This window comes from Hylaeus volcanicus, chromosome 6 (assembly GCF_026283585.1).
Source record: "Hylaeus volcanicus isolate JK05 chromosome 6, UHH_iyHylVolc1.0_haploid, whole genome shotgun sequence".
In the NCBI taxonomy this organism is placed as follows: domain Eukaryota; kingdom Metazoa; phylum Arthropoda; class Insecta; order Hymenoptera; family Colletidae; genus Hylaeus; species Hylaeus volcanicus.
Window position 1 is genome coordinate 25844288 of NC_071981.1, and position 25552 is coordinate 25869839.

The 25552-nt window shown below is 41.4% G+C and overlaps 5 protein-coding genes across 16 annotated transcripts in view; 2 read left to right on the plus strand and 3 right to left on the minus strand.

The window, feature by feature from the left end:
• Positions 1–73: 73 nt before the first annotated feature.
• On the minus strand, positions 74–10775 carry LOC128878524 (thymosin beta). Of its 2 annotated transcripts, XM_054126804.1 has the most exons (6): positions 10614–10775; positions 2169–2322; positions 1821–1934; positions 1105–1218; positions 845–958; positions 74–739 (listed from the first exon to the last, which is right to left on the minus strand). In XM_054126804.1, the coding sequence occupies exons 2-6, from the start codon at positions 2296–2298 to the stop codon at positions 711–713; spliced, it is 501 nt and encodes a 166-aa protein (XP_053982779.1). In that variant the 5' UTR covers positions 2299–2322; positions 10614–10775; the 3' UTR covers positions 74–710. The 2 variants fall into 2 exon arrangements, with proteins under 2 accessions (XP_053982779.1, XP_053982780.1); XM_054126805.1 differs by lacking the exon at positions 1821–1934.
• Positions 10776–11541: 766 nt separating this feature from the next.
• On the plus strand, positions 11542–13000 carry LOC128878523 (transmembrane protein 222). Its single transcript, XM_054126803.1, has 5 exons — positions 11542–11580; positions 11861–12033; positions 12170–12380; positions 12482–12612; positions 12676–13000. The coding sequence occupies exons 1-5, from the start codon at positions 11557–11559 to the stop codon at positions 12752–12754; spliced, it is 618 nt and encodes a 205-aa protein (XP_053982778.1). The 5' UTR covers positions 11542–11556; the 3' UTR covers positions 12755–13000.
• On the minus strand, positions 12842–14952 carry LOC128878525 (uncharacterized). Of its 5 annotated transcripts, XM_054126807.1 has the most exons (3): positions 14282–14499; positions 14098–14186; positions 12842–14018 (listed from the first exon to the last, which is right to left on the minus strand). In XM_054126807.1, exons 2-3 carry the CDS (start codon positions 14110–14112, stop codon positions 13569–13571), a joined length of 465 nt encoding a protein of 154 aa, XP_053982782.1. In that variant the 5' UTR covers positions 14113–14186; positions 14282–14499; the 3' UTR covers positions 12842–13568. The 5 variants fall into 5 exon arrangements, with proteins under 5 accessions (XP_053982782.1, XP_053982784.1, XP_053982786.1 ...); XM_054126809.1 differs by lacking the exons at positions 14098–14186; positions 14282–14499 and adding an exon at positions 14703–14952; XM_054126811.1 differs by lacking the exons at positions 14098–14186; positions 14282–14499 and adding an exon at positions 14645–14952.
• Positions 14953–15331: 379 nt separating this feature from the next.
• Positions 15332–25552, plus strand: part of LOC128878755 (histone deacetylase 4) — a 41519-nt gene continuing 31298 nt past the window's right edge. For 6 of the 7 annotated variants that reach the window (XM_054127229.1, XM_054127231.1, XM_054127240.1 and 3 more), the window contains exons 1-2: positions 15332–15882; positions 19762–19895. In XM_054127229.1, the coding sequence (XP_053983204.1) occupies positions 19820–19895 (76 nt within the window). In that variant the 5' untranslated portion in view covers positions 15332–15882; positions 19762–19819. Of the gene's footprint in view, positions 15883–19761; positions 19896–25552 lie in introns of those variants that run through there. The other variant, XM_054127235.1, reaches the window with a different exon arrangement.
• On the minus strand, positions 20924–24835 carry LOC128878759 (uncharacterized). The gene is made up of 3 exons (XM_054127247.1): positions 24355–24835; positions 23266–23544; positions 20924–23130 (listed from the first exon to the last, which is right to left on the minus strand). The coding sequence occupies exons 1-3, from the start codon at positions 24787–24789 to the stop codon at positions 22885–22887; spliced, it is 960 nt and encodes a 319-aa protein (XP_053983222.1). The 5' UTR covers positions 24790–24835; the 3' UTR covers positions 20924–22884.

Here is a 25552-nt window from a genome sequence, read left to right on the forward strand (position 1 = left end):
TTATTACATGATCGGTTGTATATAATAAAAACATAATGAAAATTAGATAGAATAGTGTCTGGGCGACAAAAGATTCTTCGTTTTTACAAATTACTTTTTTTTTTATTCGTCATATTTTTTATCGGAATGACAATGCGATGTGTACGAAATATTAAAAAAGTACAATAGCCTGTTATATAAAATATGATTTTTACACAAATATAAGATCAACCGCTGTACCATTGCGATATATCTGTAACGCATGCAATGCTACCCAATTTTGTTGCTGTCGAAAATAACGTTTGCCTGCGTGCAGAGCTTTCTTAGTATAAAAAGTACATCCTTTGGCGAGTTAGTGTATATATAGAGACGGATATTGATGCAGGCCCAAAATTATCTGACGATCGTTGATAACGTTACACATCGAACAGATTGCTTGTCCAAGTTTTTATTGTGTCTTAGTTAAGTTTGGGCCCAAACCTCCATCGTCGTTCCGTTGTTAATGGTTTCGTGTAAAAAATCGACTTGTGCGTCTCGCCGAAAGGAACGCTCATGGCGGTAGGATAAGTATATAATCATAAGATTACATTAACACAGTGTTTCGCATTCTCCTTTGTTTCCTGTCGGCAATGTATGAATAATTGTTATAAAATGTCATGATATAGAAAATGGAAGAAATGAGTCGCTGCTCCCTTTCTTTTTTCTTCTCTTTGTTTCGCGAGAGCTTCGTTTTAAGCAGCTATCTTTTCAGCATCGATCGCTAAAACAGAAAATAACGTCCCGTTTAATCGTTCAATAAAAATCTATCCTTCTAAATTTATAGTTCTTCAGAATTTATCAGAGTTATAATATTAAAAAATTTCACCTTCTTTGGTTGGCAAGACATTTTTCTCCAGCGTTTCCGCATGTTTCAGTTTCGCCGGATCGAAATTTTCAATTCCAGAGATTAACTCTTGCTTTCCTTTCTCCTGCTGGATAGCTACGTAAATCAATACAATGCACAATTCTATTAATAATGCTCGCGTATATTCTTCATGCTTGCTTGACACTCTTTATCGTAACACGATAACAATTATGACAACAACGAAAATATAAATATAGAAGTTTCGAAATACGATACTGTACCATCTTTGTCGGGTAGTGGATTTTTTTCTTGGGTCTCGGTATGCTTCAAACTGGCCGGGTCGAATTTCTCGATGCCAGCGATCAGCGTTTGCTGAGTTTTTTCCGCGGCTACATCTGTAAATCCGTAACTCGAGGTCAAAGAACGAAATGCAATATACGCGTATACGCGACAACCATAAAGCATAAACCATGGAGACCCATAGATCCGTACCAAGTACCAACCGTATGCAGATGACAACTTTGCTACGATAGCGTGCATGGCGGATGATAGTTTGGATGAAATATTACAATTAAACCTACAAAGGTTTTATTTGTACCTATTTCTATTGGGATCGAACAAATGGCGAAATATTTCGCGTGGTGTTAAATTGAATAATGCATGAAATAATTGTATATAAGAACTGTATAGAAAAGTTTGAAAATGGTTAATTGATCGATCGTGACAAGTTTAGCGTTAATGGATGTACAAAGCACAGTGAAAAACAATGTTGTTTTTGGCGAGGAACGTCGAGAAGTTGTATCGTTTTATTATTGGGATATTTCTAAAACGTTTAACATAATTTGTTTATGAAATACAGTAGGTATTAGGAAAGAGAGAATGGGTTGATCGATCACGCCACCTCATAGCACCAAAAGCAATCGAGCGTCCCCTGTTACCGACCAAAGCGGTTGATGATCCGACGGTAACACATATCGACCGATAAACACTATGATACCTTTGGCGTTGGGTAAAATAATCTTCTCCTTTGTGTCGGCATGTTTCAATTGATCTTGCTTAAAAGACTCCACATCGTGGATTAAATCAGAATGCCGTCGTTCTTGTCGTACGTCTACATATAATATTATGACTGTTACAATCTTGACGAACATATAAGTCGGTATCGAACAAAATGTAATCCACGATTACGATCATCGAGTAATCTGATTATTCCGAGTGATTATCGATAGTTTGTGAATTAGACACTGTTACATATCGTTTTAAATACGAAAGATACATTTGAGAAACTATATGTATATATCCTTGGAATGGAAATTAAAGCATATTTAGAGACAAGGTTATGTACCTTCAGCGGAAGGTAAAACGTTCTTTTCGGCGGTCGCAGCTTTCTTCATGCAACCATGATTGAACCCCTCCAATTCGCTTTTCAAGTCTAAGGCTACTTTTGGCAGGTCTTTCAATGACGGACTCGACATGGTGGCTGTGCTGTGCTCCCCGATCTGGAATAGAGAATCAATCGTTACTGCTGATACAATTGTATTCGTTAAATTATTTCGATCGAACCGACGCGACAAACGAAATAAATAGCCGGCATAACCTCGACGAATTTTTTTAACGGTAAATTAAAACGTAATCGATTCGGTTAGTATTTAAATGTTACGACACATATTTTTTAATACGTTATGCATCCTGATTATTCGTTAATATACAGATAACAAATACTATTTTCTGATACTTTGCAACCCGCAAGAGTTTCCGCTTTGACAGCCGCGATACAGAGAACAAGATTACGCGGAGGAAGAACTTCCAATTACAGAGTGACACCAACGACTTGAACCGCACAATCTGAAATTAACCGTTGCGGTTTTTTTCTTTTTACACGAACGCGATACGTTTCTGTTTACCGCCTTGAGGGTAACAAAGAAGCTAGGCAACCATAAGACAATACGCTTTTTCTTCGTTGATTCCGTCGATATTCTTGAACAATTGTATCGTTGATGTTTTTGGTACGTATCCAGGAACGAGTCTTGGTGATTGAAATCGAAACAGAGAACGGAGGGAAACGGACAGTGGCGCGTTATCCTGTAGGCCAGTGCTTCTCAAACTTCACCTTGTACTAAAGCATGCAGTACAAAACAGTCTAAAGTCTAAAAGACCAACGAGTCCCGGATCGCGAGAGATGCAATCCGCAGGAACGTAACTGCCATAAATTCCGAACGAGTAACGGCACTGTTTCTATCGAATGCAAAGCCAAGCAAGTGTTGCACGCCTAGTATTTCCGGTCTCCCCGTCAATTTTCTTTTTTCTACAGACTAAATAACGGATTTGCCATAATTATGTCTGCACGTAGCTAGACGCGTTGAATATTAATACAATGCACGGCTTTCTATACTCATTTTAATTAATGGACGTAGTAACTGGTGTGGAATGTACAGGATCGCATTAAATTCATTCGATTCGAAGGCAGATGTCAATTTTATCATTCGATTCGCTCATTAATTGCGTTTTAGGGAAATATTATTATTGGACTTCCAGAGTAGGATTTTTCTTTCTTTATTTTGTGAAAATAAAATAAGAAAAAAATGAAAAAAATTTCCATTCAAATAGGTTAAGAAAGCACGTTCAGCGATAGACGAAATTAGCTATTCCGTGATAAATATTCGATGCCAATTGATGACACGTTTGTGCCAGCGATAAAAGAACGGAGTCGTAGTAAAACAATGCTAATCGTTTTTTCAAAGTATTCTTAAATATTTTGGAAGCTAAACTTACTCTTTGGTAGGACACTGCGATAATCTGTAATAATCTAGTAACGGTTCGTATGGTGGCGCGAGGTAACCAAGGACGACGCAACTAATGTTACAGCATTTGTGACAGAAATGTACGAAACGAAAAATAGCTACCTATAATAATTATGACAACATATAAATTTCCAGAAATTGTTAAGCAAAGCTATTTTTTACTTTACTAATAATTACTTCATTCGACTCGAAACAAATGTACCATTTATCTCGAAGCTTCAGCGCTATCCACTGCTAAGCAACGCGTTACGAAGCGGAAGTAGCAGAAGCTCGGTACTTCCGGTTAGCGCTGGCTTCCATTTCGTTTCTTGTCACATATCCTTCGCGCATAATTTCTTACTGAAACATCATCGTTTCTACGAAGCAGGATTTTGTTCACGATTCGACTACCTCGATCGTACGCCCCTCTTCCTTTACAAGAAAAACTGTAAAGCATACAAATCCAAACAATTTTATCGACACTGTAGTTGGAAAATTCAGCAAAATTAGACAAATAAATAAACAACAAATTGCTCTCGGTTAAGTATTTAAATCCAAGTTCTCCATGTTAAACTTATTTCAGTTTTCCTTCGATATTTGAATATTTCATCAAATTCTCAGCTTCGTACGTGCTCGAAGACGCGCATGTAAAAGCACGTGTCCAAAGAAACTGCGACGTTAAAATAAAGTTTCTGCGATGCAAGTCGAAAAATAATTGATAGCCTTCGCAGTCTTTGCACGTTCAGCGACTTTGAGACTCGTCATATGTTCCTACATCGAATCCGTAATTAAAAAAAACTTTGGGCACCACTGAACCTACCCATGACTCATGCCGTGTCGAGTTCTCCCTTCCATTTATGTCTCCATTTTTTTTCTCTCTATTTACGTCGTTTATATTCGTTACTTTCAGCATCTAGATGACTATTTTTAAAGGATAAAAATATCGAAAGGAAGAAGGAGCGATATCGAAGGAAGGACATATTTCTATATCTCGCGCATGAATCGAGTCACTGGCTAAAAGTCGCAAACCACGCTATTGGAATGACCGTGACATAACATTTTATGAATTTGTTATCATTTTTATCGTCAGATAAAACGTTCGTGTCGCCCATAAATGTATACAATGAGTCACGAAATGCTTGCTACGAGCAACTATTCGATACCGTGAACATTGCGTTTAAAATAATTCTTGTTATGGCTTTAATATGAAAAGCTAGTAAACGAGCTTGAAAATCGAGTTGTCGAGAAATAGATAATTCTATTTTGATGCTATTCTATGGTATTTCTGACGAGGCCATATCTACTATCTATTCGTTTCGATGACGAAGAAGCTGGTGATTCGAGGCCCAAAACCGGGCGAATGATACGGCAGTGGTTTCAGGAGAGCGTTTCGAGAGATACATGTACCAACGGTGGGTCAGCATCGACAAGGCTGTGTATAGGTCCTTATATGGTAGCCGGTCGTATGGCTGTATATAGAGGAGAGAGCTCGAAAGAGGCCGAAACGCAACCGTGGGGTATGTACGCTCGCGCGTCCTTTACGTATTCCCTCGCTGGAATATTTCTCCTCTCCCTATCCTCGCCACGCGTGTAGGAGGCTTGTGCATCGAGTGCACGAGAACACGTACACGACATGCGCATGCGCGAGACGCGAGTTGTGCTTAACGGTAACAAAACGAAGAGGAGATATATCTCGATTAGCGTGGTACGGTTACGACAGCCGCACGAAACGCGTGGTACACGCGAATCAAAATGTAACGATACGTTTCGATCAAATCACGCCTAGTCTCAACCACTATCGTCGTTGCTCGCGTCTACCACTCTCGAAACCTTTTATTATTCCATTTACAAGGATTTGTTACAGAAAGAAAGCGTAACGAATCGGCAATTTATAATTTCAGGGCGCTGAATATGCTAGGCTCAGCCCTGATCGCAGGACAGGGAATTTCGCGTCGCGCGTTACGGCGTTAAGTCGGTCGATTTCACAGGAGTCGAGAAACCGACATTTCGTATCTCGTTCGGATTATCGCGGCAACGAGAGGAGAAATGAAATGCTCGGCACGACACGAAGCGTCTGGAGAAATCACGATAAATTGTACTTGATCTCGCGAGGAGAAAAGAGGCCTGCGAGTTAATAAGGAAACTAGGTTGCCCTCGCCGACGCGCTAGCCGGTTTGCAGGACGCGTCGGTGTATGCCACGCTTCGACGAGTCATACTCGTCGCAACGGACTGAACGTCGGCGTCGCGCGAGCTTCGCTTCACGTCTAATTGGCTACCATGGCCGAGAGTCATCCATAAAACGTAGTCGAAGAAATCTTGAAAGCACACGGTGACTCTGTTCGCGCAGAATTTCAATGTCGTTTACACGTTAACTGCTCGACACGTTCAGGGCCGGCGCTGGTAATTACCAGCGCCTTTATACAAGCAAAATTATCTAAATAATTATATGTGTATAATTAACTCTTTGATCTACACGCTATCTCTCGATCGCTGGAGCCATAGTAAACAGAAAGGTAACAAGTCCAAACCAAGTACCACGAGTCTGACTCGTGGTTGTAGACCAAAAGGTTAACTGGGTTGTCTTAAATTGCCACCTTTGCGATAAAACTAAAATCAATTGTTTGCTTGTTATTTAGTCCGTGCTACATTCTACCGATCGTAAGCTTACTCGGCTAGCTCGTTTATACGCGATCACCTGTATCAATAAACACATTATTCATGGACTCAATAATGTTAGATAAATTGAAACACGAGCATTCAATTGAACACGATAATACAAATGCGTGTCTGCGATGATACACAGCGCGTCGGGTCGCGTCGCCTTCCTGGGAGAATCATCGCGAGGAAAACAACTCGCCGCTTGCCAAAGGTTACTTGGGCATTGACTCGCGAAAGGGCATACGAGCACCTCTGCGCCACGTCTTTTACGACGCTATGCAACAAACTTTCACGTAAAGAAGACTATCTGACATGAAATTTAATAACTGTCGAGATAGCGAGTAATTTGAAGAGGATAGTCAAATTTATTCGAATAAATGCTCTACGAATATAAATACATCATTTTACGAAATAAAAATTCGCTCGTCTCTGGCAGGATAACGTTGTACGAAACCGATCGAGCGCAGGCGCGCATATCCGGTGGATAACCGGGTAAAGAGAGATCTTACCGATCTTACGGGTAACGAGTTCGCGCGGGCTGCCAATTAAGTTGGGGTAATCGCGTTTAATGGAGGGCTCCAGTGGCGTATGCAGCGTTTCGGTTCCTGTGCGGTGCGGCTGGCCGCGTGTATCGACCGGTGGTGCCGCGGTGGGCGCATTCGGCCACCTACGTGCACGTAATACCCACGTAAAATGCGTTGCGACTTGCGACGATTCCGTGTCGCGCTCGCGCCCGAGGCGAATCACGATATGGACGCCCTCTCTCCCTCGCTTCTCTCTCGCTCTCCTGTGCGACCGTGACGGCTAACGAACCCTGGCCGTGCGCGTATCGTATCGAGCGGTGCCGCGAACGCTCAGGCCCGTACTATGTGTTACCAAGCGGCTCAGTTCAGAGCCGGCCTACTATTTGCGAGGCCCTTGCCAGAAAATATTCCGAATAAAAAAATATTATTACGATTAAAAGTGAGCATGATTAAATGGTTGTCGATAATATTGAAAATTCTCGATATTCTTGATATCGTAGAAACCTACCGTCCCAGAATAATAGTTACAGTAGATAATGGTTATAATACAACGGGTTAATTGTAATGTAAATTTATTTAAACGAAGAAGAAAATTACGATACAGCTGCACGAGTCCCTGGGGATGGTTATAATGTATAATCTTTATCTAGATGACGGATTTGAGTAACGAATAAATACGAACGACACTTTAATTGTTGCTTAAGACGTAGAATTTCAATGATGGAATGCTCTTATATTATTGCATAATGTTTAGTCCCAAATATTGTTGGGAATTTGATCGAGAAACGAGATATTACCGCTTAGATCGAATTTTAACGCCGCAAGGTATACCTATGTATATGTATAACCGTAAGAGGATCCCTTTTAGCGGTCAAGATTTCATGAACGAGCACCGCAAGATACACACCGTGAATGAACGGATCCCCTGAGGGAAAACCCTTTGACCCAATGTCGTAAATTGTAGACGGTTTTCGTCGTTACGCGTTCGCGATACGGTATCCTGATCGCGACACTTACCGACGAATAAAGGTGTGACATAGTCGCGCGAATATTTCTATTGCTAAGTTCACGAGTCGTATCGTGAATTTTTTTTACATTTTTCGCCAACACATTCTAACCTAGAAAAATGGATTACGAAAAAGCAATTCAATGATACATATATAATACTTATTTATTACGTCCTCCGGAAAAAGTACTTCTTTCACATGTTTAAACTATTTGTTCGAAACGACCATGTTTTTGAATGTTTGAAATTCTACGAAAATTATTATTTTAAATATAATCTGCAGCTTTATTTTTCTATTTGGAAATATTATTCCAAGCCTCGCGACGCTTGTAAAAAATTCTAATCTGGCGTCAATATCAAGTAAATAATTTTTGAAAAATATCAAAGTGTCGCGTCAATGTTTAAATTCTTGATTACTGTGGTTACACGTAAGCGCGTCTCAGCTGTAAATGAATATTTAAATTATGTCCTAGTCACGGATCGACCTTGAAGATTCTGAGAGTATCAAGGATATTTCTATCGTTGAATGTGAATGAAAAGGTGATAGTGTGCGTGTGGTAGACACGGGAGTTGAATCAGAGGGAGCGGTCGAAGGGTGGCAGACGGTTTCATCGATTAGCAATGCGGGGGTCGCAGAGTGGGGTTCGTGAACTCCGCGGCTATCTATATGTACTACATAACGTATCGACGACCTCGGCTTTCATGGTCACTGCTAAAAAGACCATTTTTTTATACCCGGCGTGGGAGTGTTCTTTTTCCACCGGTATAAACATTTGCAGGTCCATCCTACGTTTCAACGATTTGGAAACACGAATTTACAAATTCTCGCGAATCAAATATCATTTTTGTCAACGTCATGCTGCAAACAAAAATTGTTAAAAATGTTCCAAGTATAGCAAGTATATCAGACATCGATAAAGAGCTACACAAAGTATTTTTATAGAATTGGATCGACTCGTTAATTCTACCACAATAAACACCAACCATTTTCTTGACGTAGTACGACTCGATAAATAGAATTCGTTAAGTACTTATTCGAAAGACCTTCTCGCTCGCCTTGAAGTCAACCAACTCGTCCTGGACATGATAAGATGCAAATACTCCTCAACTCCCTTATGGAAGAAATGGCGCATAAAAATGCGTATGCTTAATTACGAATAAACGCAACTCACGTTTCAACGAGATCTCGACTAGTTTTCATGAAAACACTTTACACTTTACATTTTAAATGATTTAAAACTATCTTTAAAATTACTTCTCGATGATTTCTATCTCGGCGATACGATTGATATTTGAATCTGCAGGTTGCCGAAATAGCTTTTCCGAGACATTAGCTACGAGAAAGCTGAAAAGTTACGCGAAGCCCTCAAAGAGAATGGAAGCTTGGCAAAAGGTTAATTTTTGAAGTGATCCGGGCCGCGTCAAAAGACGGGAGAAACACTCGTATTTAACTATAAGCGACACAAGTGTGCTCGCCACTCGGCAACGAGAAACGCATTTGCGTGCCTGATGCGCAGCGAAGTGCATCTGTCAAAACCACGCCCTTGTCCCATCGCCCTAACGTTCCACAGAAACCCAGCCGGTAACTATATACGTGGCTCCTAAAAGTTCCCGGAATCAAGGCTTCTTCACTCGTCACCCCTCCTACTGTTTCTAAATTTACCGAAAACACATTTCACTCGAACAAAATTCAAACGATCAAATAAATATTTTCCATTACGAAATATTTAAACGATACGAGGTAGAAAATTTATCGACTGCAGACCGACGGAACCGTGTAAATGTAAATGTTCGTCCTATCGATAGTAATCGTTGTCATAGTTATTAGGATGAAGTTGAAACACAGGTATCGGCTTTTTCGAATTCTCTTCAACAACTATTTTTATAGAAATGAGAGTATTATTTTGTAACTGCTATGCTCCAATTTACAATTGACAAGATATTCCTCAACTATGCAAAACTGGTTTTATTCATACGATACTATACGGATAACCTCGACGTTTCGGCCCATACTCGGATTCTCTCGAGGTTATCGCATACCATCGGATGAATAAAAACAACACCGAGTAATCTAATTAAGAAATCTCAAACCTTCGCGAACCGGTACTCTGTTATTGCGTCTTTCCAGGTGCGCAGAGTCTGAAACCAAATTTCGATGCATCGAGTTTACGCGTGAAATATAATTCGATTCTGTCGGTAGAATAATCTAAAGTTTATTTCTTGCAAGAGATTTAGTATTTACATTAGAATTATGTTTATTTCTATCGGATTCTTCAGTCCACCCAATATATCAAAATTGCATTCTACAGCACACGGAAGGGTAAGTAATCCGATTAAATTTTTCGCAATAAAACCAAGAAAATCTGACGAATCACTGAAATTAATAAAAACGGGAATTGAGGAAAAATCTGTTGGGGTAAACGTAAGATCGACGATACACGGAGAGCCTACGAGAGATTTGACCACACCCCTCAATTTGCGTTCGTCGAAGCAAGTCGATCAATATCGATTCGAGATCGCATCGTTAAAGCCAAGTTCTGTAGCGTACAGGTCGAGAAATTGACAGAGAACTATGGACACGCGTTCGATGATGACCTACCGAGAACGCCTTGGTAGTCTTTCTTTTCGGAACATAAAAACACATACCACGCACGCACGCAAAACACAGTAATTCGTAATTCTACCGCCTTTCTTTGAGCGCACGAAGAAAGCCGGGCCGCGTGTACCGCAACAGCGGTAACATTCACTCGAAGAAAGCTTTACGATATACCTAACGATTTAGAACGATCAAACGGAATGTATCACGGCGAAGAGCACTGACCTGTCAGTTGTCACTACAAGAGGTAGGCAAAGAACACCGTCCAGCCCAGAGCGTTCAAGGGTAGGAAGGAGACGGTACACTGACTGACCGGCTAGTGATTCCGCGGCACGTAACACCAGGTAACACCGGCGAGCCACACACTTCCCTCTGTCGATCCTACGCTCGCACTGATCCCCCCCACTACGAAGTCCGACCCCGAACTACAGCCAATCGCGAACCATCATTTCTTCTGCCCCACCACACACTGGATTCCTCCTTCTAGCCATCGCACGCTTCCTCCAATCCAATCGTCTCCTTGACCGTCATCGTAGGGTGGCTGACTCACCCTTCGCGACGAGTATGATTGCATTTCATATTCGATGCACGAAAAATAAGTCCCACGTTCTTCTAAGTGTAAACGCGCTTTTCGCTGTTTTTATTTACCCATTGAACCATATTCCTCCGATTAGGCTCATATACACGCGCGTACACGTATTTTTGGTTAGATTTTAATCACGGCTCGAGGAGTTTTTAATGATAACGTTTCTATTTCTGACACAAGGGGGAAAGGGCTGAGGACTTGTAGGGGTTGACGAGCTCGAGTGACTCATCGTGCAGTTATCCCAGCTGCGCGTCATATGGCGGTCCCGTTGGGTATTTCCAGTGCCTGGAAATAGTACAGGAAAAATCACAAAGGGCTAGTCTTTCGCTCGACGCACTTCTAAAGCTTTTATTGCTCGCGTTGGGTCATATCTGACCCAGGAGATAACAGTCGAACACCCTAAGATATCCAAGTATCTATCTAGCTTTCTACTTCGTAAATACGACTGTTTTATCTATAGAGTACGTTAGTGCTGTTCGGTACAATATCTGGAGCCACGGTACATACTTCCTCGCCACTGAATCTCTGTAATTCAAGACCATGGCTTGAACCTGGTGACGTAGCATAAAGCAGATTTTCTACATGCAAACGTTACTGGCGTCAAAAGTATGCCAGTCCAATTATTACATATATAATATGGAATTAGCTAATTTTTTAATTTATTTACATACAAATTTGTACAATGGGTCAATAACTAACCAATTTTAGAATATAAATGTATACATTCGATAACGAACGATAGCGTAGAACTTGAAGCATTATTTTACATACCCCATCGATATCGAGCTACATTCGTTCTTGGTTGATCTTGGATGCATTTGTGGGTTGATTAATTTTATGAACCTACAGCTCGGTAGCACTCTTGTGATTATCATTAATTATAAAGATGGCGCCAGATGCGAGGCGAACTTGGAGTCGATCTACGCTGTCAAAACAAACTATGAATGAAAACGAATTACTGTCAGACGCACAAGAAATTTTAAACATGGACCTCGGTGTTAATCCAGAAAGACAGAGATTCCCATTCTGCATCGTCTGGACTCCGTTGCCGCTTATAACGTAAGTTAAGACGCAAACTAACCTATAGACGATTAGACTCTTGGATTTCTAATCGATCATCGCGTCAAAGCATATTCAAATCGAGGTTATATCTGACCGTAATCCAATCTACAAATATTTTTCGTTTCACTGTAAGGTATGTTTTACCGTTCATTGGTCACATGGGCATCGCCACTTCTACCGGCGTGATACGAGATTTCGCAGGCTCGTATCATGTGTCAGAGGATAATATGGCATTTGGAAAACCCACTAAATACTGGCAATTGGATCACACGAAAGTCAAAGGAGGTGCTCAGGCGTGGGATAACGCAGTTACAGAAGCTAGCGAAATTTATAAATCTAGAGTGGTTAGTGTTTCTACATACCGTGTCAACTGGAATCTTACGAGCAATAGTTTATATCTTGTCTCAAAGTAAAATATTAAATCTGCTATTTCCTTCTTTTACAGCATAATCTATGCTGTGACAACTGTCATTCTTACGTAGCTACAGCACTGAACCTAATGTCGTACAATAATTCAAATAGTTGGAATATGGTAAAACTCGCATTTCTTATACTCGTGCATGGAAAATACGTAAGGTAAGAACTCGAACTGTCGATGTTTCGTTAATCATTGAACACGAATAAATACGTGTTTTTCAGTTTTTTAGGTTTCCTTAAGACTTGGATGCCATTTTGTATACTTGCAGCTGTTGTAACATCGGTTTGTCTAATTTATTAAAGTTTACCGCGTGTTAACGACCGAAGACGGAAACGTTTCGTTACAGAAAGAGTACAGTCGTCGTTTAAATTTATTTAAAACGCGCAATGACTTTCTAAAATTATACATATGTTACAGATGCATATAACGTTGTGGTGTATTATACAATATAAACTTAAGAGTAATGGCGAATGGTATAGTACAATATAAATGTGTTCCTTTACGCATCTTCTCTCGATAAAAATAAATTTTTACTCGTAAACCAGAGCATATCGAAACGTACTCTTCTTCGTCGGTCTCGAATAGGGATGTTCAATTCTAAATTGTTTTTCCAGAAAATTCGAAAGCAGCTAATCTCATAGTTGACCATCACAGTTACCTTTAAAGTTAATCTTTATCTTTAAAGTTACTACCTTTAAACTAATTGCTAATAAATAGAAATTAATTTATTACTAAATTTTTGGCAAATTTATTCCGATGTAGTCTGAAATATAAATATCCAAATCTAACTTAATGATTTTACTAGCTAGAGATATAATTATTAACTAAAAAATAGACTCATCGAGATGATTTTCAACAGATCAATTTTTTTGGCCAATCCATTCTTATTAAATTCTAAATCGACTCCGACATTCCTATCTCGAACCGTAATCGCGAACGCGACAATCATTAGTCTGACTTTCCGTGCAGATGACATAACGAATAAGAGAGCAAAAACTTTGGGCATAACTGTGCACAAAATAGGATAGCCACAAACATGAAATAATGTTCCGTGGAAATGGCATGAACATCCACAGATGTTCTCGATTTGTATCCATCGAAAAACGTAAGAGTATCACTCGTTCGTACTATTCATTTCCGCTATCACACCTTCCTCGACAGTGAAGTCGTACTTATAATTTTGATTTTGTATTTTCTCAATGAACGACAAGATTTCACTGATTCTAAGTCGATCGATCTCCAAATCGTTATTCATACTGCTTTCTAGTTGTTTGGACATTTTAAAAGGTACTCCGTTCAAGTAATGTGTACCATCGCCATGATTGTGGTCTTTTGTAGAGTCGATAGGTAAGGTAGACGAATAAATTGGAACCGGAGGGATGCTTGGATACAGATTGTTGCCAGGATACACAGGTGCATCACTGGCTGTGACTGGTGGCGGTGGTGCAGGCCTTTTTTTAATAAATACAAATCCTTCTGGATTGTCCGAAGATTGTTCTTCTTCCACAGATTCAGGTGGTAAATCCTTTTGGTACTTTTTCTTTCCAAACAACCAAGCCATTATCTACCAAGAATTAGCATTAATTATTCCTTGCATAATATAAATGATTTGTCATATTGGAAAAACGAATCAAAATATATACAGGTTTCGTAAACATAATTTATTATTAAAAATGCTTCTACTGCCAACTTGGGTCGGGTTGAAAATTGTTAAGAAGAACGGTATTTAAACCTAAAATATGAAAAATTACATTCATTAGGCAAGAGGAATTTTCGATAGATTAGTTGCAAAATGCGAGTTAAATGAAAAAATATAAAAATGCTTACGTAAAGCAAAGTGTCCTCAGAAGTAGAACGCGTCGAGTATCGAAATAGAGGGAAACTATTGTGAAATCCAATATGTAAAAGTCTTTGATACATATGTACGTTCAAATTGCGCGTCCTATACTTAGAAATAAACACGATTTTGATAATGTCATATTTTAGGTTAGATCACTGTTGTTAACGTTGTTAAAGTGACAGAAAGTTGGTAGTCGGAACGTTTAAAATAATAAGTTATGTTTACGAAAGATATATACATTCTTATTTTAATAATTATTTCCGCTCGTCTCGAAAAATTCGAGGTTAACTCCACCAAGTGAAGCAGTTGACATTAGAAATTTTAAGCGATGCGACGTCAAAGCCACGTACGATTACGATAGTGATTCATCCTCCTCGAAATAAAGGTGAAGAAAGAATGCAAACTTACTCACATGCAAAGCGATAGAAACCGTGCGTGGAAGGAAGTATAGGGTACAAATTTTCTTTAAGATGTGACCATCCCGTGAGACCGTTGTTTCGATAAAGTGTCGTAAAGAATAACGGAACTCGTTAACCTTAAGAACTAGTGTTCAACTAAAAAAAATACGTTTGTAACTTTAGTTCTTTTATCACGATCGATCGAGAGTAATCAAACAAACTTCTTGAAAACGTCGTGGATCTCCAAAGCGAAACGCTTCTATCACTGTCCGTTAGATGTTAGCACCCGGAAGTAAAAGTGTGGGTATCGAGAATAAAATTTTGTAGTAGATAAGAAATAGTATTCGATTTTCATGTGTCGTGTCATGTTTATCGAATGCGTTTTAAACTTTAAATTATATTGGTTCGTATCGATTTGTTCGTTTTGATTTATATCGAGAAAGATGGATTTATTGAAAAGAATACAGGGTTACAGACTGTAATTCGGCTTGAATTGTTACCAGGGACTCCCGAATGAAAAGCCTCTAGATCTTCATGCTAGATGTCTCCATCGTAACGAGCGAGTGAGAAAATAAAGGGGGGTGGGGGAAGAGACGGAAAGACACAACGTCATCGGTGCGTTCCTTGTCGTTCGAGGTCGTTGAAGGTACAGCAGTCCAGTCGGTAGTTGGCAAGCCTGAGACAATCCGCTAGGTTGTAGGTTAGATATAGCTCGTCGCTAAGCTAATACGGTGGTGGCGACGCGAAGATCGACAAAACGGTTCGCGTGGAATCGTGAAAAGTTTGGTGGATTAGTTTATGCGTATCATTCGTTGGAATATCTTGGGAGCATTCTCGGGTCGTTCGCAGAATCCGATTTGCGCGTTCCTCGTGTTTGGAAACGCATGCGTGCTACCAAGGTAACGAAGTGCGTCTGGCAATAATCGGACGGGACTGTTTTAGTTGTACCAACTACGTCGAGGTAGCAGCTCGATCGCATTGTTTTTATGTTTCCCATGTGTGTACATACCATGCATATACGCTCCATCTGAGGCGTATATCGCGACCGTCTCGCGAGTGTCCAACGTTTTGTGCCGTCCACGCGTCGAGTTCTTACCGAGTGTGTCTGTGCAGGAGAGGAATTTTACACGGCGACTTGTCGCGAAACAGCTGAAACTCACGTTCTTCGCGAAGGTGTGGCAACGTTACCAGTGAGTCTCAGTATTGGTGGATTTCTGCGTACCGACCATTCGCTCGCTTTCCTGTTTTGCTACCTCCCGACTCTGCCTTCCACCCCTCTCCTCTGCCCCCTCGCCACTACTTCTTCCCTCCTGTTCGCTTTCCCTCTTTGCTATTTTTTAACTCTCCGTCAGTCTTACACTAAATATAATCCGATCATTACGATTACCAAACAGTCGACAATCTTAACGATCAATGAAATTATCCAACGCTTATCATTTTCTCATATACCTTATAATTTAAAGTGCAGATTTTTGAAGAGCGAGCGAATCGTCTTAAATTTCCGGGTACAATTTTTTTAGCCTATTCATCGTACTATTTAAAAGTCGTGGAAAAGACCGATCGTAAGTTTTCAACGAAATCAAAGTATCGGCAATGTTAATTATTATTTTTCAATGAAATTAAATGAACGACACGCAATCGGCAACGCGATTAGCTCTGAAATGTTAGGAATTACTGATTCGTCATTACCGATTACGAGTGTATACGATTACCGAATAATTTGATAAAATTGCAAGTGACGATTACGAAAGTAATTACGACTCGTAATCACTGGTCGAATCTGTTCTTCTGGTGTCCTAGCTGTCTTGGTTCGTGCGTCGTATTTTGCCACGTGTCGCGCGATCAAATTCAGCCTAACATTTCGCGAATCGAACGTTTACCTGCACGCGACCAGACGACTTTTCTCGTCAGAGACGGTCGTTAGACTCGAGATGACGTAAAATTGGATCTTCCATTTCGGCAGCTCATTCGAATTACGTTTCCGTTTTCGTTTTCGTTTTCTTAAGATTAACGCCACAGAGACCGAACACCGACACCACGGAATAGTTTAACGTTAGATCTGTAGGGATTTTTTAGCAGATTTATTAAAATTATTTAGGAGGCTTAGGTAAAAATGAATCGAAATGACCGTCTTCTCTAAACCTAGTGTTAACAGACGCGAAACTCTTGTCCCTGTATTTTCAGGTCAAGACTGGCGCTAAGCAAATTAAACTGATGATACGCTGTCTAACGGGCTAGTGTAGTTTACGATAGTCACGACAAGTACAATTGCCTCCATACGAAAGTTTGCTAAATAATTAACCTTGGCTGTGAACTTGTGCGAAATATTTGAAATAGGGCCCTGAAATTTCTAAGCCCAGCACTATCTCGGATACTTGTTAGACGCAGCGTTGCCGGGTCTTTGCAGATGTATATCTGCATCACTTTTTATCGGCCGGTAGATAAAGGAGGGAAGAAAGACACTGCGAAAACAATGTAAAGAGCGGCAATATTCGAAACGTAACGTTACGAGGAGCAATTTTTTCTCGCGTAGTTTGTTGTAACGCACAAATAATTTGCAAAGCACAACGGAAATTGGGAGAAAAAGATTTTTACTTAACCGTTTAACTTTAACTGTCGCGAATAAATCGCTGCGAATTGGTCTCATTTGTTGTTTGTCGTTCCAATGAAGAAAACGCCTGTTTCTGACACACGCCGATGGCGGAATCGTCCAAGCTCGATCTCCGGCAACAAAACGAATCCATTTCCCAGCATCTCTAGTGTTTCCCTAATTCCCCTTCAAGGTCAAAGTACCCGTAAACCAGTGGCAGCAATACACTCTCACCTGCATCGTTTTATCCGTTTTGTCAGCTGTTATTATGTAAATGATATTGGCGCTTTTGTTGCTCAGACTACGAGAAGACGCTTTGTTCGCCAAGAAAGCAAATATTTGGGCAAATATTTGTCTCATTCGATGGAAATATATAATACCAGATAAAGGCATGAATTATTCCCCTCTGTATAATTTACTTTATTAATTTATCCCATTTATCGAAACTAATATGGACGAATATACTCGTTCTGAACTCGGTATATTTTTTGTCGATTCGCGACGCGCGTTGCCTAGGAAAAAGATCATTCTATCGGTAGCGAGAAACCCATAACCATGGACGTTCGTTATCGACATTTTATCCAATAGTCCGCGAACTCCGACTCAAACTCGTATTTGACTTCCTGTTCGAACTACCACATCCAGGAATACAAGAGGGCAGCGTTTCTCAACCTGGGGCTCGCGAATGCGTTCGCAAGGCTTCCCAACATCTCGAAAGGAAAAACAATTACACTTTACAAAATCAGGTTAAAAATGACAAAATTCAATTCAATCTTAGGTTTCTTAACATTTATCGCAGTTCTTATGATTTAGCTTTATTTTATGTTTTTTGCACTTAATTTATATGTATCGCGAAACCCTTTCTCTTCAGCTGATTTATAACGATTACTTTTATCATTTTTGTTTTTAAGTAATTAAAAACTGTGAAAATGATGTACCGAAAACTAGCGCGAGGTTCGTGTTAATTTTCTTCGGAGAGCTCGGGGACCGTCGATGGAACGCAACTTGAGAATCACTGGAATAAATGACGGAGGCGAGTGTGTGCGAACGCGCGCGTGTCGCATACTGGTGTGCAGAACAGCGATCAATGTGGCTCGTTCGTATAGCAACTTTCATTACATATTTAATAATCGGCTTGAATCGAATCGCGAACACAACGTTGTATCTTCCGTGTTTATCCGCGCATACATACGAAAGGGATGTAAAACACGCGAGCAACATACCGTAGACGCAACTAGGGTTACCATCCTTGGATCATAAGAAGAAAAGTACGCTGCTTTACCTTTCGACTGCGGATCGGAGCTGAGACTACTCGAATGTTGACGCGTTGTATTAAAAATCACTCGATTATTAATAATGGTCGTATCGAATTTTTGGGGACAACTATTACAACAGAGAATTAATTTCATCGATCCGTTAGTTTGCGCTCTCTCTCTCTCTCTCTCTCTCTCTCTCTCTCTCTCTCTCTCTCTCTCTCTCTTTCTAATCTCACATACATAATTGTACGTATGATAGGTACGCGTTAATCTTGGTAGTTTTCGCATCGATATTCGAATTATATTCGTCGTGAAATTCTAATAGTAGAATACAACAAATTCAACGAGTATTCCCAATCGCAGAATAAGGCAAGCTGGTGGACGTTGGGGAAGTTTGTAGTTGACGGTTCGCATTTCGATGTCGAGCGCAAATAGATTAGGAAAATCCCGCCGATCATCGGGTGAATCGACAACAGTTGCCTCTTCCTACTTTCTCATCGGGTATATCGGCCGCTTGATCCGCATCGACGAGCAATCTGTTTCACGCGATTACCGAACAACTGTTCGAAAGATCGTCATGGAATTCGGTGTGTGTGGATGGGGGGGGGGGGGGGGGGGGGGGCGGCCTGCTGGGGGAGGCACTTTGTTCCAAAATAGATGGATAAAGTTCCGAGAATAGACGTGGAACGCCTCATCGAATTTTTCTTTATTCGAATATCCGCGTGCTTTGGTGGTTTACAATTCTGGTAGTGCGTTTGTTGTAGCTTGTCCTAGTTTCGAGTATCAGCTTGTAAACAAATGTATTTATATGTGTTTATACCAGTGTTAGGGATGCCCAGATTTTGCATCTTTTTATCCCATCGAGTTTATCTTCGGTTTATGCTTATTTTCCTAATCCTCGTAGAGCAGGTTCCAGATAAAGCAATTTTCAGGCTGTTTATATAAAACGAGAAGTGCGATATACGGGCTTCGCGAAATGTAGACGTTAATACGTTTCTATTGAAATATAAAGAAAAACGTTGGGTGGATCATCATTTTGTCCCGCGCTGTAAATAAATGTAGACGAGAAGCGCGATGTTTCCGTCGATAGTTGGTGCCAAAAACGACGCGTCTTAACTGTGCGTCACGGGCAAGGTTCGACTCGGTGGTTAATTTCACGACTCGGTCGCGTCAGCCATGAAATGTAGAAAAAAAAAATATGTAGAAAAATATTTGCATTTCAGGAAACGACGTATGCGTCGAACAAGGAAGAGGGTTACGACGTTGCGACGTTGACGGTAAATGCAGGGTACGGTGAATGTTGGAGAAAACAGAATGTCCAGCGAGCAACCGCGAACGAGCGCCGTTGCGACCAAAGGTAAGTCTCGCGCGTTTCTTTTTTCTCGTTCGTTCCGCTTGGTGGCGTCGTCGCATCTTCGAGTAGGAGAATCGGCAAAAATAATGGCTCATTTTCACGTGTTACGGGCTATGCACTTTTAATTCCGTGACATAAGTAGCAACGAAGACGTATTATTATTACTAGACTGCGGATTTTATGCATTTTATGCATTTTATGCACTTGTACAAAATGAAATGAAAATATTAGTATATTAATTGTAGAATACATATATTCGATATAAAATCCACAGTCTAATTACTACTACAGCAAAAGTAAAATACGTAAACATCACGACCAATTATTTAGTTGCAAATTGGGTCGAACCATTTTATTCTTAATTTCTATTATTTCCATCTCGAGTAATTTTTAAATAGTCGTTGGCGTTATTACGATCGTAGATTAAATTTTCGTGATGAAAAGAAAAAATGATAAACGGAGTTGTTTATCACAATGTTTGTCGGTAAGTAACAAATTTATATCGCGACAATTAAGTTACGTTGAATGTCACGGCATTAAAAGCCATGACTTTATGTTAGGTGGAAAGAAACCTTAAGCGAGTCGTTGGTTAGTGCTGCGCGATCGTCGGCTGACCGTGCGTACTTTTTTCGAACTATAGACACCATAGAGGGATCGTAGATGGCGTGCGTTCCGTGAGACGGTCGCGTGAAAATCTAAAGAAAACTACGTGACCGCGGTAGGAGCGTATAATTTTATTGAGGGACGATAGGGTAAGGGGAGGTATTTTTACACATAAAAATTGCTTTGGTTTGCGTGTATTAAATTAGAGCAAAAATAAAATAAAAATTTGTTGTTCGAGGGATCAACGAATGTATACCGATTTAGATGCAAAGATTCACATCTGAAAGTTACCGAGTGTTAATTTTTGTTACACTCTGAACGTGAAAGATTCCGACAAGAGTTTCGCCTCTGTAAAAGTAGACACTCTGTGATTCCATGGTCGCTCGGTCCCGGGCAGAGCGGGGACGTTGGCGAACGCCAACAGCTTTCGCTTTACGGCTGATCGGGGAATCATTGGCGCGCTCCCGACGTCAACGCGGAGGTTTCATTCATCGTTTGGTATATATTTTCGATCCGTGCCACCCCTTCCCTTCCGCGATCGCACTTGTTGCCATTGAGCGTCGGGGCAAGTCGTGCGCGTGCATAGATCATCGATGCGACTACCACGCGTCGCAACCAAACAGATTATATGTATGTATACACCTAGATAGAGTAGCCAAGACAGTCGAGAAAGTATCTGTATAAGTATCCGTTTATCCGTATAATCTGAAAATGGAACAAATTTACTTGGTTGTCCCAACACATCGAAATCTATATGTTACACCATAGACTGTTTATCTCAAAACTTTTATTACCATAATTCTATTCAAGATTTTCCTATTTTTCAACTACATCCGATACTGTGCATAAAATCGTGTAATTCCAGTATGCGAATACCTTGCGAAATACGATATAATAAACGTAACCGTGTAAAGGCCTGAAAGGAGTTAGCAAAGGAGTAGACGAGATCTGCAGATGAGACGAGCGTAGCAAGAGAGGGAACGAGACGCGCAGAGTAGTTATTATTTTCGACGAGTAGCTATTTCGGAGCTCGAACGATTTACCGACCCGGTCGTGCGGTGTTGTGGACGGGTGGGGGCCGAGGGATGATGACGAACGGACAGGTATAAATAAATATCGAAACGTAGCGGGGATCTTTCGATCCGAAATAGATCGTCGATCGTCGTGATCCGTGATCCGTGATCCGTCATGCGTCATCCGTCATCCGTCATCCGTCATCCATCGGTCGTTCGTCGTTTCGAAGCCAATGATTTTGCGAGGATGCCGTTGAGGGCGGGGGGGACGTCGCGCGCCACGGCGGCGCAACGTTTGTCGCACGGACATACGATTCGAGATTTCTATTATTAGACGGCCCGATCGGGTATACGGGCATCGTCAAGGCCGCGCGGCGTTGCGAAACGATTATCGGTGGCACATGTTACGACCGCGCCACCAACTAAGTACCAACCGAGCCGAATCGACCGACCGAGACGATACGAGCCGACCTGACAATCGGTGGAGGCGCGATCGGTTCTCTATCGTTGTGCTCGTTGATCACTGATCGACCTGGAACCAGTGAAATAATGCAATCCTTAACGCGTTGATAGTCACTAGGAATCGACGTTAGACTTTCCTATTCCTATTCCTACCAACAAAAATAACAATCACTTTGTCGTTACCAAAATGTTATTTATTGACAAAATATATCGAAACTTATTTCTGCATAAATACCGCTCCACTTTATATACTTGTATTATTTAACGACAAGAAACGTGAAATTATGAAACAACGGCCCCCGCAGTTTTTTTTATACATGGTCTTTAAGGGTATTCCAGTCTTCGGAATGGATCGATACAGGGTCATCGATTCCAAACGTAAATAATGCCCATTGATCCACGTTATTTTTATCGATAATTTCGCTCGAGTAACCACGCGATGTCTACGAGCGAATGAAATTTATTTCGCGGTCAAATAGGTGGGAACGGAACACGCGTAAATAAATCCACGCGTCGCCGTTCTCTCGCGCATGAGACTTGTGTAAACAAACGCTTATTGCTTTCAAGTTTTGCCCCGAGCGCATGTAACGCGAGACTCGTCGACTCGTTGATCTATCTCGCTCGCTCTCGCTGTAATCCTTTCGCTTTTCTCGTCGGACGGTTAACCCGTGGCTCCGTCACATCTCGAGTTCAGAATCTCTACTAAATCAGCTTCGGAGTACGTTCACGTTTCCAGTTTTCACCCTCGAAAGCGGAAATAATTGAATCGACTGTTTAAGAAAAAAGAATGGTAGTTTTGGAAAGGGGATCGCTGAAATATCCTTTTCGATTGCTATAGCTGACAAACATTGCCAGATGTTTGTTTACTTGGTTCCGTTGGCATTTCGTCTAGCGATAAATGGGTGTCCCGTAGGTCAACAGGTGCGTTTCGGTACGTAGGCTATGCGTCGACTTGTCATGTGCGAGCCGTGCCGCCTTACGATATGCCCAATCGTAATTAACAGCATCAGAAAAATTCCTATACTTTTGAGGGTCATGATCTTGCGCGTATCGTGCTCGGGCGACGCTGTCCACAAAAGAAACTCCACCACGTCCTTTGCCATTTGCGACTCGGTGGCTGGTACGCCGTCGTCGTACTCGACGCATCCTTCGAAGAACATCTGCGAAAGTAGCAAAGAAGTAGCGCGTTTGCCACTTTCCTATAACTCCTATTATTAAAAGTACATGAAAACGTTGGCTGAGCTATTTTATCGTTGGCATTTGTATCGTCAACGTCAACGTCAACGTCAACGTACCGGCGCCATCGTGATGATACCTCCGGGAAAGTAAACGTTAAACTGTTGACCCTCGCCTAAACGCACGCCTGCTGGCGGCTCGTACCAGCCAGTCAGCAAGGAGAACATGTAATCGGTACCGTGCTTTCGCGCATAAATCAGTTGCGAAAGATCCGGTGGATAAGCGCCGAAGTTTGCTGCCCTGGCTGCTTCCTCGTTCGGAAACGGTGATGGGATTCTGTCGGACAGTTTCGCTGGCCTCTTGTAGTAGTTGCCCCCCTCGTCGGGCCCATCATCCACCTGTTACAAGTAAAACTCGTACGATTCCCCGAAATTTTCCATTCTATAATATTACCCAAGTTTGTAATTTTTATTTTTCGACTAGCGGATAAACTATTTTTCACATTTTCGATTAGGAATTATTCGAACGATACGAATTTATTCGAGCGTTCTAATGCTCCAGTTGCGACTATAGTATCCTGATAGCGAAGATGGTTGCTTGGTTTACTTTACTTACAGGATGTGCTCGAAATTTCCACATTCACTTGATAAACACTGTTGCGGTCTGTTGCGAAACGATTCGTTGACCGCGAGGGCAATCGTTTGTTTTGATATACTGCATATGCGTCAGCAATTTGCCTCTTCGTAATTTCTGAAGTCTTAGGTACTGTTCGATAAATAATAATTCTTGAGTGAATTAAGAGAGGCTCGGGAATAATTGATCGTTTGTTCTTAACGATCGAGCGTAAAATCCGTCGAAATAGTTTAACATTTATTTACGTTACGACCAAATCTATACATACGTCGTTGCTACTGCGTTTCTTTGACTTTTTTTAAGCTATGCGATAGAATTTGCACTCGACGATCAACAGAAAGCAATTATTTATTCCCGATCGTTTGTTAATTTAAAAAATGTCAATTCTCCATAAAAATAGGCTAGCGGTATCCCGTATTGCGATCTCGTCAACAGTGTTCAAGAAATAAAAGTGGAGATTCGAAGGGAAATGTGAAAAGCGAAAGATAGCAAGCGGAGAAAAGAAGTGGTTCGTTTCGATACTCGGTGCGAATATTAAAAGAAAATTGGGAAGGGAAGTGATTAAGGCGCGTAACCTCGAACTCTTTGGCGATAGCTTTGACCTCCTCCTTGGTGTGCGTCACGTCGATCAGATCGAGGAAACGAACGTATCGCAGGCTGTGACACGTGTAGCACACGGTTCTGTAAACTTGCCATCCCCTTCTCACGGCGGCGTGATCGAAGGATTTTAACACGCGTTTGAACTCCCATGGATATCTTGGCAACGAGATCGTGGCGGTGTGCGCCTTGACCGATTCATCTAGGAAGTAGCAAACCCCGCCACACCCGACGACTATTCCCGCGACGATTCCCAGCCACGCTTTTCTCGCTTTACCACCGATCGCTTTCGGTGGTGGTTCTCGTACCACCAAGTATACGACATTCGACAAATCGAACGGATTCTCGCGACGAAATGTACTACGGTACGCCGTTGACAGAGATCGAATTGCTCTCGCGAGCGTTGTCGCCATTGTTTCTTCCTCGAATCGTCGCTTGACAAAAAACAGTCGATGAGTGAACTTACCTCGGGGCTCGGTTCGTCTCGTTCCATCCTCCCCTCCATCTCGAGGCTACGAGTCCCTTGTTTTTCGTTTTGTTTTTCGTAATGGAAATATTTGAAGGACATCCGTGACCGTTAGACAACGGGGCCAACGTGGGAGGGGGACTCCCTGCAGGGTTCCAACTATATTCTTCCGCTTTGTTCGTAATCTTCGTACGAATAGCGATTATTTGTTCGTCTTCGAACGTGATTTCTCGTAATCTGTATCCAATTTCGATCGAATATCGCTTATTAATGATTTCCCTCGGGCCTGTGACGCCGTTAAGACGGCCCTGAGTTGACAATCACCGCTCCTCGTCGACGCAAAAACATTGCTAAACGCGCGTCCACCTCGTTCTTTCGCAAACGTACATGTTCCCGCGGTTACATAACGCTGACGGCTAGCGTTACACAACATTTTACAATAATAAAAGCATCGAGTGTATTTCCGCAACGTTATAAATAAACTACTCGGTTATGCTTGGCATTATGCATGCGCACATATTGGCGAAGCTTGCGTCGAATCGGACTCGCTCTTTCCTTGTCCTTTCTCGACGGCACCTGCGGTTCAGCCATCGAGACATTCGTCTCGCGATTCGTGCTCGGACAACGACACGCATGCTCGACATCCTAACCTAATATCGTTTAACGGAAGTTTAGCGGAGGTTACGGAGAAATGAAAAAAAAAAAACACA